Source organism: Cervus elaphus, chromosome 6 (genome assembly GCF_910594005.1).
Source record: "Cervus elaphus chromosome 6, mCerEla1.1, whole genome shotgun sequence".
In the NCBI taxonomy this organism is placed as follows: Eukaryota; Metazoa; Chordata; class Mammalia; order Artiodactyla; family Cervidae; genus Cervus; species Cervus elaphus.
This window is the reverse complement of record NC_057820.1, coordinates 30,624,315-30,638,724: the sequence shown is the minus strand read 5'-3', so window position 1 is coordinate 30,638,724 and position 14,410 is coordinate 30,624,315. Positions and strand designations below refer to the sequence as shown.

At 36.7% G+C, this 14,410-nt stretch overlaps 1 protein-coding gene across 5 annotated transcripts in view; it reads right to left on the bottom strand.

The window, feature by feature from the left end:
* SULT1B1 (sulfotransferase family 1B member 1) overlaps window positions 1-14,410 on the bottom strand; it is a 35,086-nt gene that overhangs the window by 12,065 nt on the left and 8,611 nt on the right. For 3 of the 5 annotated variants that reach the window (XM_043906562.1, XM_043906563.1, XM_043906565.1), the window contains exons 2-4: window positions 8,243-8,414; window positions 7,831-7,959; window positions 4,851-4,948 (exon numbers count right to left, since the gene is read on the bottom strand). In XM_043906562.1, the coding sequence (XP_043762497.1) occupies window positions 4,851-4,948; window positions 7,831-7,959; window positions 8,243-8,390 (375 nt within the window). In that variant the 5' untranslated portion in view covers window positions 8,391-8,414. Of the gene's footprint in view, window positions 1-4,850; window positions 4,949-7,830; window positions 7,960-8,242; window positions 8,544-14,410 lie in introns of those variants that run through there. The other 2 variants (XM_043906566.1, XM_043906561.1) reach the window with 2 other exon arrangements.

Genomic DNA, 14,410 nt, shown 5'->3' with positions numbered 1-14,410 from the left:
GATTCCTTAATTTCTCTTTCTGGTTTTTCATTGTTAGTATATGGAAATGCAAGTGATTTCTGTGCATTGATTTTGTATCCTGCAACACTGTTAAATTCACTGATTAGCTCTAGTAATTTTCTGATACTGTCTTTAGTGTTGTCTATGTACAGTATCATGTCATCTGCAAACAGTGAGAGCTTTACTTCTTTTCTGATCTGGATTCCTTTTATTTATTTTTCTTCTCTGATTGCTGTCGCTAGGACTTCCAGAACTATGTTGAATAATAGTGGCAAAAGTGAACACCCTTGTCTTATTTCTGATCTTAGGGGGAATGCTTTCAGTTTTTCACCATTGAGAATAATGTTTGCTGTAGGCTTATCATATATGGCCTTTATTTGTTGAGATTGTTTCCTTCTATGCCCATTTCTTGAAGAGTTTTAATCATACATGGGTGCTGAATTTTGTCAAAGGCTTTTTCTGCATCTATTGAGATTGTATTATGATTTTTATCTTTCAGTTTGTTAATATGGTATATCACATTGATTGATTTGCATATATAGAAGAATCCTTGCATCCCTGGAATAAACACAATTTGATCATGGTGTATGAGCTTTTTGATAAGTTGCTGAATTGTGTTTGCTAAAATTTTGTTGAGAAGTTTTACATCTATGTTCATCAGTGATATTGGCCTGTAATTTTCCTTTTTGTGTTGTCTTTGTCTGGATTTGGTATCAAGGTGATGGTGGCCTTGTAGGAAGAGTTTGGAAGTGTTCATTTCTCTGCAATTTTCTGAAAGAATTTTAAAAGGATAGGCATTAGCTCTGCTCTAAATGTTCGATAGAACTCTCTTGTGATGCCATCTGGTCCTGAGCTTTTGTTTTTTGAATTTTTTTTTTTTTTAATCACAGCTTCAAATTCAGTGCTTGTAATTGGGTTGTTCATACTTCTGTTTCTTCCTGGTTCAGTCTTGGAAGATTGAACTTTTCTAAGAAACTGTCCATTTCTTCCAGGTTATCTATTTTATTGCCATATAGTTGTTCATAATAGTCTTTTATAATCCTTTGTATTTCTGCATTGTCTGTTGAAACCTCTCCTTTTTAATTTCTAATTTTGTTGGTTTGATTCTTCTCTCTTTTTGTCTTGATGAGTCTGGCTAAAGTTTTGTCAATTTTGTTTATCTTCTCAAAGAATCAGCTTTTAGGTTTTTATTTTTTTAGCTTTTGGTTTTATTAATCTTTACTATTGTTTTTTGTCTTTTTCACTTATTTCTGCTCTGATCCTCATGATTTCTTTCCTTCTACTAATTTTTGTTGTTGTTCTTCATCTTCTTTTTCCAGTTGTTTTAGGTGCAAAGTTAGATTTTTATTCAGTGTTTTTTTTTTTGTTTCTTGAGGTACAATTGTATTACTATAAACATCCCTCTTAGAATTGCTTTTGTTGCATCCCATAGGTTTTGAGTTGTTGTATTTTCATTGTCATTCGTTTCTAGAAATTTTTTAATTTCCCTTTTGATTTCTTTAGTAACCTGTTGATTATTTAGAAACATGTTGTTTAATCTCCATGTGTTTGTGCTTTTTACAGTTTTTTTTTTTTTTTTCTTGTAATTGATATCTAGTCTGATAGCATTGTGGTCAGAGAAGATGCTTGATACAATTTCAACTTTCTTAAATTTACTGAGGTTTGATTTGTGGCCCAAGATGTGGTCTATCCTGGAGAATGTTCCATGTGCACTAGAGAAGAAGTTGTATTCTTCTGCATTTGGATGGAATGTCCTGAAGGTATCAATGAGATCCATCTTGTCTAATGTGTTATTTAAGACTTGTGTTTCCTTATTAGTTTTCTGTTTTGGTGATTTGTCCACTGGTGTGAATGCAGTGTTAAAGTATCCTACTATTACTGTGCTACTGTCAATTTATCCTTTTTTGTCTGCTAGTGTTTGTCTTATGTATTGAGGTGCTCCTTTGTTGGGTGCATAGGTATTTATGATCATTATGTCTTCCTCTTGGATTGATCCCTTGATCATTATGCAGTGTCCTCCCTTACCTCTTGCAATCTTCTTTATTTTAAGGTCTATTTCATCTGACATGTGGATTGCTACTCCAGCTGCTTTTTGCTTCCCATTTGCATGGAATATATTTTTCCATCCTCTTACTTTCAGTCTATATGTGTCTCAAAGTCTGAAGTGGGTTTCTTATAGACAGCATATATATGGGTCTTGTTTTTGTATCCATTCAGCCAGTCTGTGTCTTTTGGTTGGAGCATTTAATCCATTTACATTTAAAGTAATTATTGATATATATGTTCCTATTGCCATTTTCTTAATTGTTTAGGGTCGATTTTGTAGATCGTTTTTCTTCTTTTGTATTTCTTGACTACATATGTCCCTTTAACATTTATTATAAAGCTGGTTTGGTGGTAGTGAATTCTCTTTTAACTTTTGCTTGTCTGAAAAGCTTTTTATTCCTCCATCAATTTTGAATGAGATCCTTGCTGGGTACATTAATCTTGGTTGTAGACTTTTCCCTTTCAGTTCTTTGAATATATCCTGCCATTCCCTTCTGGTCTGAAGAGTTTCTGATAAAAGATCAGCTGTTAAGTGTTTGGGGTTTCCTTTGTATGTTACTTGTTCTTTTTCCCTTGCTGCTTTTGATATTCTTTTTTGTGTGTGTTTGTGTCATAGCTCAGTTGGTAAAGCATCTGCCTGCAATGTGGGAGACTTGAGTTCAATTCCTGGGTCAGGAAGTCCCCCTGGGGAAGGAAATGGCAACCCACTCTAGTATTCTTGCCTGAAGAATTACATGGACAGAGGAGCCTGGCAGGCTACTGTTCATGGGATCTCAAGAGTCAGACACGACTTAGCACTATCTTTTTCTTTCTCTGTGTTTAGTCTTTGTTAGTTTGATTAGTATGTGTCTTGGCATGTTTCTCCTTGGGTTTATCCTGTATGAGACTCTTTGTACCTGTTGAACTTGATTGACTATTTCCTTTTCCATGTTGGGGACATTTTCAACTATAATCTCTTCAAACATTTTCTCATATCCTTTCTTTTTCTCTTCTTCTTCTGGGACACTTATATTTCGAATGTTGGTGTGTTTGATATTGTCCCAGAGGTCTCTGAGACTATCCTCAGTTCTTTTTATTCCTTCTACTTTATTCTGCTCTTCAGAAGTTATTTCCACCATTTTGTCTCCAGCTCACTGATTCCTTCTTCTGCTTCAGATATTCTGCTATTGAATCCTTCTAGAGTATTTTTAATTTCAGTAATTGTGTTGTTTGTATGTTTATCCTTTAATTCTTCTAGGTCTTTGTTAATTGATTCTTGCATTTCCTCCATTTTGCTTACAAGGTTTTGGATCATGTTTATTATCATTATTCTGAATTCTCTTTCCTATTGCCTATTTCCTCTTCTTCTTCTTCTTCTTTTTTTTGGCTTCTGGTTTCTAGTTTGTTCCTTCATTTGTGTAGTATTTCTCTGCCTTTTCATATTTTGTTTTAACTTGCTGTGTTTGAGGTCTCCTTTTCCCAGGCTTCAAGGTTGAATTCTTTCTTCCTTTCGGTTTCTGCCCTCTTAAGGTTGGTCCAGTGGTTTGTGTAAGCTTAGTATAGGGAGTAATTTGTGCTGAGTTTTTGTTTGTTTGTTTATCCTCTGATGGGCAAGGCTGAGTGAGGTGGTAATCCTGTCTGCTGATGACTGGGTTTGTAATTTTGTTTTCTTTGTTGTTTTAAATGAGGTGTCCTGCACAGGGTGCTACTGGTGGATGGGTGATGCTGGGTCTTGTATTCAAGTGGTTTCCTTTGTGTGAGTTCTAACTATTTGATACTCCCTAGGGTTAGTTTTCTGGTAGTCTCGGGTCTTGGAGTCAGTGCTCCCACTCTAAAGGCTCAGGGCTTGGTCTTTTCTGTCCACTTGGCTTCATTTGAAAATGAGCTACTTTAATTAACTTCTCTCCACTGTGGCAGCAGAGACCAAGCTTGTCCTTCTTCGTAGAGGAGATGCCACCTCAGCCTTTCACAAGATGCTCATTCTGAGTCCTGTGGCACTGGAGTCAAACCATTTATCCCAAGTTTAACAACATGGTCGAAAATCTCCATGAAATCAAGAGTGCATGGCCAGGAGGGGGTCAACTCTCAGAAATACTTGAGCTCTGAGCCAAGCACTGCGATGTGACACTGGTGTGTCACCTTGAGCAATCCACTTGATCTTTCTGAGCCTCCTTGCTCCTCCAAGGCAGAGCCTGAGAGCGTGGCAGCCCAGGAGCAAGCAGGTGCTTTGTCTGTGGTCTCCACGCCTGCGTGTTCTGCCCAGCCAATCCCAGCCCCGGTGCACTGTGAGCTCCTGCAGGCGCCTGGACAGCCAGGCATGCGGCTCCTGCTCCAAACAACTTTTCATTACAAAATTCGACAACTTAGAATTTAACAACTTAGATTCCAACATGCGACAAGCTAGTAAATGCCAGATAGATAATCTGAATAGCTTCACAATATTGAAAAAAAAAAAGTTTCCAATTTAAAAGTTTCCCAAAAGCAAATACCCAGGCTCAGGTGTCTCACTGAAGAATTTTACCAAACAAATAAGAATCGACAACTTTATGTTGAGTTTTCAGAGAAGGTGAGACTATTGAGGACAGCTGGGAAATAGTAGTAGCAATATTGTGCTGAGATAAGGATTCTGTTCCTACATAATTTTGGAAAATTTGAGTATGCATGTTAGGCTAAAACATACTGTGTTTTTAAAAATTTAAACACTTTCTTATATAGCTTACTTCTTATGGTAACAGGTGAACAACACATTTGAGCAATTACTTTACTATGTGAGTGAGAAAGAGTTAAAAGTCATGTTAAAAACTGACTTGCTGTTTAGAGTATACCTTGCAGTTGTTTTCCCAGAAAGATTTAGGAATGAGATCAATTGGCAGATGTGTTTTCACAACCCGGGGTGATGGATTCTTCTCCAGTTGTTCTAAACCTGAGGAAATTTAGTTTGGTTACATAGGTACTACAGTCTCCAATGAGCCTGCATTTTCTGAATTTCTCAACCAACCTTTTGAAATACTTTTGAGCAGTATATAATGTTGCTAAATTTTTAACAAATCACAAGCCTCATTAACGTGGATTCTAAGAGCCAGTATTTTCTAATGAACAAGGACTTGGGTTCTCTGTTAGCCTCTTTGGGTTCAAATCCTAACTTTCTCACTTATTCATCATAAAGCATCTGAAAGTATCCCAGAGTTTCAAGGCTTCACTTTCTTCACCTCCAAAATGAGGAGTAATAATACCAACCTTAGCAATTTGGAGTTTCATCATACCTCATACTGACTTTTGCTTTGCAACAGCTATTGTATTGATAGTATAGATGATATCTTTGTAGAGCATCAGCTGTTATATCTGCATTTTCATTATCTCCTTTATGAGTCATATGTATATATATATATGTGTGTGTGTGTGTGTGTGTGTGTGTGTATACACACACACTGTGTATATACTAAATGAAACTCTTGCTTCATTCTGTCTCCTAACTTCACCGAAAGATTTCTCAGCCTTTACTGTCTTGTGATTATTTTGCCATGCAAGGTCCCTTAAAGAATCCTCCTACACACATAAATACGAATGTTGGGAATATGTAATGACATCTCAAGTATGCACATTCAGGCTCCAGAATAAATCTGAGTGCGAGTTGACTCTTCTTCACCTGCTGGATCTCACCTACTCCCTCTCTGGTGATGCTTCACAGACTGGCTCCCCACCCTACCCTTGTCTCTCATCAGTTATCTGATTCCCCTGTCCCTTATTACTTTGATTCTATCACTTTTTCATTTAATCTTTTTCTATGGTTCTGGAATCTCAACTCATTCTGCACTCATTTGGGTTCCTTGTCCCAGAATGATCCTTGAGTTGCAAGCTTTATCATTTCCTTGCTGACTTCAGACAACCACACAGAGGAACAATACCTTTTCAGTTGATCCTTGTCTAACTGTAGAAGTAATGAGTTCTAGTGGGGGAGAGAATCTAAATTCTTCTCTTTACACTGATAGATACATTCACCACCATAATAGTGTCTTCTTATCCCATGTTTCTAGCAGCATTCGAGAGCCAGTCTTTGCTTTTGAACCCTTCTCACTTGCCTAAAGGATACCCTAGTCTGCTGATTCTTAGTTCACTGAAAATTCCTAAGAATCATGAGCCCTACATGATCTGTCCCTGTCTAGTCTTCAATTGTTTTAAATCTCACTTTTTAAGTCTTTCATTGTTGCTGATTTCTGGTGGCGGTGATTTTTTTTTTTAGTCCCCAGACTACCACCCAGCTCTTTTCTGCATCTAGGCCACCATATCTACTCCTTCATCTTCCTGAAATATGTCTTCTCTAGCTGTGTACAAAGTTTTAGGTCTCCATTCAGAGCTAAGATCACTAAATATCCAGTCTAAAGTAAAATCTCATGTTCCCCTTCATAGAGCCCTACTCTGGATATGTTAAACTAATAGTATTCATATATTGTTAGTTTACTTACTTATTTAAAGTCACAGTATTATTTTAAGCTCATTGGGGACAGGAAATCCAGTTTACTTATTGTTTTATATCTAGCCCATAGATTAGTACATAATTCTTTGGAAACACTCAATAAATATTTGTGCAATGAAAAAATGAATCATATTAAAAATAAATTTTATAGTTTAAGAAATGATACTTCTTTATTTGATTACAGCAAGGATCTAAGTTAAGAAATTAATGTACCAAATTTATTTATTTAAAAAATAAAGTTTTGTTACTTACAGGACCTGGAAATTATATAGCACACCTGGTGCCACACAGCAAGGTCATTGGTGGAGAGAGAGTGAGTGGGCCCCGGGTTCTGCTTTTATTTTATTCTGGGGTGGGAGGCCTAGGGTTTTAAGTGCTCACTCTTTAATGGTGAATTTTAAACATAAAAGCAGAAATTTAAACCACAGGAAGGAAAAAAACAAGATTTATTAGAGATCACCTTTTTAAAAATAGATGCCTCTTTGAAATTGATGCTTCATTGGCAATCAAAGCATATGTCAGGCACTTGGATTATGAAAAAGAAAAATACAAAACCAAACTGTTAGGTTTTACACTACAGTTGGCCACCAAGACATCCAGTGATTAAGAAAAAAGAACTTAAGCTGCTTTAGGAATACAATGCCAGGCTAGATAGGAGAAATTATAAACAGCCTTATAGGGCTGCCAATAAAATATAGGATACTCATATACTGCCAAATTTATTAAAAATGAATTTTGTATTTTAAAAAGCATTGGTACTTATTTAGTTTGAGCTTCCTCAGTGGATCAGCAGTAAAAGAATCCACCTGCAATGCAGGAGATCCAAGAAATGTGGGTTCAACCCCTGGGTCAGAAAGATCCCCTGGAGGAGGTCATGGCAACCCACTACAGTATTCTTGCCTGGAGAATCCCCTGGACAGAGGAGCCTGGTGGGCTACAGTCCGTGGGGTCACAAAGAGTCAGACATGCCTGAAGAGACAGAGCATACACACACATTTATTTAATTACAGCAATATTCTAAATTGAAAATTTAATCTGATAAATTTTATAAAACAGAACTTAGTAAAAGATAAGAAACTTTTTCATCAGTGAGATTTCTAGTCATTTTCCATAACAAAATTCTTTTATCTTTGGTTATTATATCTTGACCATCATGTGATGGACTAAACTACAGTTTCTCTGTATGCCTTGGTTACTGTTCTACTTGCATGCTTCTATTTCATGTTACCAAATACACTCCATTTTTCTTGAATGGAAATCACAGATACAGTAACTAATACGTTACTAATATGTGACTATAAAATTATAATTCCTAGGTCATTTAAAATTACCTGAAGTCCTTAGTCCAGGAAGAGCCAGTTCCAACATTGGAACTTTAGCAGTTATAACATCTCGCTTACATTTTTCAATATCCCCATCATGTAGAACCATGTCCACAATTTCACTGATCCAAGTTGTACCTGTGGCAAAAGAACATTTTTTAACCTTCACCTGAATGTGGGGGAAGGTCCCTGTTGGAAGCCTGCCATCTTAATATAGTCTCTTAGAAAATTAATTCTGTAGAATTTCCCCTTCTTTGCCCCAAATGTCTATTTTCATATAATCAGGGTAGGTGGCTAGGCTGACTGTTAGGAGTACTATTGTACTAATTTTATTTAGGATATTAACAATTTTGTACAGAAGCTGATTTTCAGGAAACAAAAGTTGACGTTAGACCTGCATTTGTCAGGTCACAGAACTCACCTGATTTGGGATAAGTGTCTATCACGATGTCATCTGGTCTGCTTTGGAACTGTTCAATCTTTTCCCAGTTGTTTGCGAATGCATAGGTGATGGGACAGCCATGGATTAGCTTCAGATTTTTTCTCAAGACATCTTTTGAGGAAGTCATCTTTGTCCCAGATTATACAAATGCCTAATGCACAATCAAATCATGGAGAAAAGAGAGAATGAAACTAAGAAGTTGAGTAACTTGAGTTATTAGGACACAGGAATTTGACAGGGTAAAACTGGCCTTTAACACACAGAGAATGAGAGATCTAAATACAAAGGGCGTTTTTATGGGTGTTCAGCAATAGACGGCAAGAGCAGCAGCTGGCTTAGTGACAAGCAGATCAAAGGTCTTTAGTGGAATGGAAGCCTGGGAAAGAAACAGAACTGAACATTTAAAAATCCCATTTTCCAGAAATGCGCTAAAGAAATCTGGACCTATCATTCATCATCATACTTCTGTTGAATCTCATTTATTTATTTTTATAAATAAATTTTATATGTATTTATATTTATAAATATTTTATATTTATAAATAAATAAATAAAATTTTTATTTATTTTTAATTGAAGGATAATTGCTTTACAATATTGTGTTGGTTTCTGCCACATATCAACATGAATCAGCCATAGGTATACTTAAGTCCCTTCCCTCTTGGGCCTCCCTCCCAACCCCCACCACACCCCACCCTTCTAGGTTGTCATAGAGCCCCAGTCTGAGTTCCCTGAATCATACAGGAAAGTCCCACTGGCTATCTATTTCACGTATGGAATGTATATGTTTCTATGCTACTCTTTCCCACCGTCTCCTTCCCTTCCCTCCCCGCAGTGTTCATAAATCTGTTCTCTATGTCTGCATCTCCACTGCAGCCCTGAAAATAAGTTCATCAGTACCATCTTTCTAGATTCCAAATATGCATTTGTGAATATGCAGTATTTGTTTTTCTCTTTCTGACTTACTTCCAGCTGTATAATAGGCTCTAGGTCCATCCACATCTTTAGCACTGACTCAAATGTGTTCCTCTTTGCGGCTGAGTAATATTCCATTGTATATATGTGCCACAGCTTTTTTTTCTATTCATCCATCAATGGATATGTAGATTACTTCCATGTCCGAGTTACTGTAAATAGTGCTGCAGTGAACACTGGGGTATATATGTTTTTTTCAATTAAAGTTTTCTCAGGATACATGCCCAGTAGTTGGATTGTTGGGTCATATGGTAATTTTAGTCTTAGTTTTCTAAGGAATCTCCATACTGTTCTTTCATAGTGGCTGTATCAATTTACATTCCCACCAATAGTTCAAGAGGGTTCTCTTTTCTCCACAACCTCACTAGCATTTACTGTATGTAGATTTTTTTTGATGATGTCCATTCTGACCAGTGTGAGGTGATATTTCATTGTAGTTTTGATTTGCATGTATATAGTAACAAGCGATGTTGAGCTTATTTTCATGTGTTTATTAGCCATCTATACGTCTTCTTTGGAGAAATGTTTGTTTAGGTCTTTTGCCCACTTTTTGATTGGGTTGTTTGTTTTTCTGGCCTTGATTGCATGAGCTGCTTGTATATGTTGGAAATTAATCCTTTTCAGTTGTTTCATTTGCTATTATTTTCTTCCATTCTCCCAAGGTATTGTTTTCTCCTTGTTTATAGTTTCCTTTGCCATGAAAAGCTTTCAGCTTAATTAAGTCCCTCTTGTTTATTTTTGTTTTTATTTCCATTACTCTGGGAGGTGGGTCATAGAGGACATTACTGTAATTTATGTTATGGAGTGTTCTGCCTATGTTTTCCTCTAAGAGTTTTATAGTTTCTGGTCTTATATTTATGACTTTAATCTATTTTGAATTTATCTTTGTTTATGATGTTAAGAAGTGTTCTAATTTCATTTTTTCCAGGATGCTTATTAAAGAGACTATCTTTTCCCCATTGCATATTTTTGCCTCCATTTCTCCCAGGTTGTCATTTTATTGGCATATAGTTGCTCAAAATAGTCTCTTGTGACCCTTCTTATTTCCATGTTGTCTGTTGTAACTTAGTCTTTTACATTTCTAATTATGTTGATTTGATTCTTCTTTTTTGCTTGATGATTCTGGTTAATGGTTTGTAAACTTTGCTTATATTCTCAAAGTATCAGATCTTAGTTTTACTAATCTTTACTATTGTTTCCTTCATTTATTTCTGCTCCGATCTTATCATTTCTTTCCTTCTACTAACTGTGGGGTTTTCTGTTCTTTTTCAAGTTATTTCAGGTGTAAAGTTAGGCTGTCTATTCAACTGTTTTTTTGTTTCTTGAGGTAGGATTGTATTGCTGTATACTCCCTCTTAGAACTGCTTTTGGTGCATCCCATAGGTCTTGGGTCTTCATATTTTCATTGTCATTTGCTTCTAGGAATACTTTTGTTTCCCTATTTAATTCTTCAGTAGCCTGTTCATTATTTATAAATGTATTGTTTAATCTTAATGTTTTTGTGGGGTTTTTTTTTTTACAGTATTTTTTCCCCTGTAATTGATATCTAGACTCATAGTGTTGTGATCAGAAAAATGCTTCATATAATTTCAATTATCTTAAGTTTATTGAGGGTTTATTTGTGACTCATGTTGGGGTCTGTCCTGGAGAATGCACTTGAGAAGAAAGTGTATTCTGCATTTGGATGTAATGTCATGAAGATACCAATTAGCTCCATCTGGCCTAATGTGTCATTTTAAGCTTGTGTTTCCTTATTAATTTTATGGCTTGATGATCTGACCATTGGTGTAAGTAGGGTGTTAAAGTCCCTTACTATTATTGTGTTGCTATCAATTTCCTCTTTTATGTCTGTTAGTGTTTGCCTTATGTATTGAGGTTCTCCTATGTTGGGTGCATAAATAGTTACAATTGTCATGCCTTCTTCTTGGATTAATCCCTTGATCATAATGTAGTGTCCTTCATCTCTTACAATATTCTTTATTTTAAGGTTTATTTTGTCTGATATGAGAATTGCTACTCCAGCTTTCTTTTGATTTCTATTTGAATGGAATATCTTTTTCCATCCTCTCACTTTCAGTCTGTATGTGTCTCTAGGTGTGAAGTAGATCTATTGTAAACAGTATCTATATAGATCTTGCTTTTGTATGCATTCAGCCAGTGTTTGTCTTTTGGTTGAAGCGTTTTATCCATTTACATTAAAAATAGGTATTGATATATGTGTTCCTACTGGCATTGTTTTAATTGTTTTGAGTTTGATTTTGTAGGTCTTTTCCTACTCTTGTGTTTCCTGTCTATAGAAGTCCCTTTAACATTTGTTGTAAAGCTGGTGTGGTGTTGCTACATTTTCTTAACTTATACTGTCTGTAAGCTTTTGATTTCTCCATCAATTTTGAATGAGATTCTTGCTGGGTAGAATAATCTTGGTTGTAGATTTTTTTCTTTCAGTATTTTAAATATATCCTGCCTTTCCACTCTGGCTTGCAGAGATTCTATAAATGATCAGCTGTTAATCATATGGGGTTTCCCTTGTATGTTACTTGTTGCTTTTTCTTTTCTACAGTTAATATTCTTACTCTGTATTTAATCTTTATTAGTTTGATTAGTATGTATTTCTGGAGAGGGCAATGGCAAACCACTCCAGTACTCTTGCCTGGAAAATCCCATGGATGGAGGAGCCTGGTAGGCTGCAGTCCTTGGGGTCGCCAAGAGTCGGACACGACTGAATGACTTTACTTTCACTTTCATGCAATGGAGAAGGAAATGGCAACCCACTCCAGTGTTCTTCCCTGGAGAATCCCAGGGACTGGGGAGCCTGGTGGGCTGCCGTCTATGGAATTGCACAGAGTCGGACATGACTGAAGCGACTTAGCAGCAACAGCAGCAACAATGTGTATTTCAGTGTATTTCTCCTAGGGTTTATCCTGTATGGGGCTCTCTGCACTTCTGCACTTCTTGGACTTGATGGTCTATTTCCTTTCCCATGATGTGAAAGTTTTCAATTATCTCTTCAAAATTTGTCTCAGACCCTTCCCCCCTCCCCCACCTTCTTCTTCTTCTTCTTCTGGGACCCCTATAATTCAAATGCTGACATGTTTAATATTTTCCCAGAGATCTCTGAGACATCCTCAAATTTTTTCATTCTTATCTCTTTATTCTGCTCTTCAGCTGTTATTTCCACCATTCTATCTTCCAGCTTACTTATCCATTCTTTTGTCTCAGTTATTCTGCTATTGATTCCTTCTAGATTGATTTCTTCCTTAATTTCAGTAGCTGTGTTGTTCATCTCTGTTTGTTTTTTCTTTGTTTCATCTAGGTACTTGCTAAATGTGTTAATCAATTCTTTCATTTTCTCCATTCTACTTTTGAGGTTGTGGATCATCTTGTTATAATTACTCTGAATTCTTTTTCAGATTTTTTCTAATTTACTGTGCTTGAGGTCACCTTTTCACAGGCTTTAGGGTCATAGTCCTTCTTCCATTTGGTTTCTGCCTTCGATAGTTAAGTTTGGTCCAGTGGTTTGTGTAAGCTTTATATTGGGAATGAATTGTGCCTGCGTTCTGGTGGGAGGTAGTGAGGTTTGGGTGTTTCCCCCTCTAATGGGGAGGGCTGTGTGAGGTGGTATATTTTGGAGTGTCTTTGGGAATCCTCTGTACTGATGATCAGGTTTGTAATTTTGTCTTGCTTATCATTTGGGTGAGGCATCCTTCACTGGGTGTTGTGGGCAGTTGGGTGATGCCAGGTCTTGTGTATAGGTGGAGGCCTTCATGAGAGTTCTCACTAATTAATACTTCTTGGGGTTAGGAGTTCTCTGACAGTCTAGGGTCCTGGACTCAACACTTTCAGTCCAAAGGCTCAGGCTTGATTTCTGGCCAGGGACCTGGGATTCCACCATTTGTTAGTTATGGCATTAAAGATGATTAAAATAAACAAACAAGAACAAAAGAAAAAAATAAAACAAGAAACAAAAGATGACCCCCTAGACAATGGTAAGGACAAAATCAGACTAATAATTTTTAAACAATAGAATATACACCCATACACACACACACACACACAAAACCAAAACAGTCCAAAGGAAAGAGAGTACAACAGAGTGACCCAGTGAGCAAAGGAAACCAAAAATGATATAGACCAATTAAAATCAAAACTAAGTAAAACACAAACTGAAAACAAAACCAAAGCAGAGTGCCAACCAGGAAATAAAGCAAAGAAAACAAACAAACAAACAAACAAACAAAACTAATAAACATGATGAATAAAAGAAAAAGAAAAAATAGAAAAGCAAAGTTAAATACAAGTATATTAAAAAGGGGGGGCTTCTCAGGTGTTGCTAGGGGTAAAACACCTGCCTGCCAATGCAACAGACATAATGAGATGGGGGTTTGATCCCTGGGTCGAGAAGATCCTCAGGAGGAGAGCATGGCAACCCACTCCAGTATTCTTGCCTGGAGAACCCCATGGGCAGAGGAGCCTGGTGGGCTACAGTCCATAGTGTCACAAAGAGTCAGACATGACTAAAGCTTCTTAGCACACACACAAACATATATATATATGAAAAAATTAAAAAATAAATTTTAGAAAAAATTTTAAAAAGAAAAAGAAATTCTACAGAACTGCATAAGGCCAACAAAGAGGTAGAAATATATAAAGGAAATGAAAAGTGAGATTTTAAAAAAGTTCTCAAAAGCTTAAATAGACTAATATCAATAATAAAATCAACCACAGGAACAGGGGAGAAAATTCCAGAACCAATTGCAGAACAAATCAAAATATAAAAACAATAATAAATGTTTTTCTTGGATAGTCCACCTCTACCTCCTTAAAATGTCTTCCAATAATGGGTTGGTTGGTCTCTGGACCTGCTATGGGGACAGCTCAGGCTAATCTGACCCTACTTCCTGGATGTTCTTGGTGTCCACAGCTGCTAGAGCTACTGCATTTTCTTTTGTGGGAACTCTCATTGCCCTTTTATATATTCCATAGACACAGAGTCTGCCTAGTTGATCATGTGGATTTAAACTGCAGTTTGTAGAGTTATTGGGAAGGTTTTCAATCCTCATCCTTAGCCGCACTGCCCCTGCGGTTCAACTGTGGTTTTATTTCCACCTCTGTATGTGAGTCATCCACAGGAGTTTGCTCCTGAGGCTGCCCTGGGGGCTTTAGGTCTGCCTCA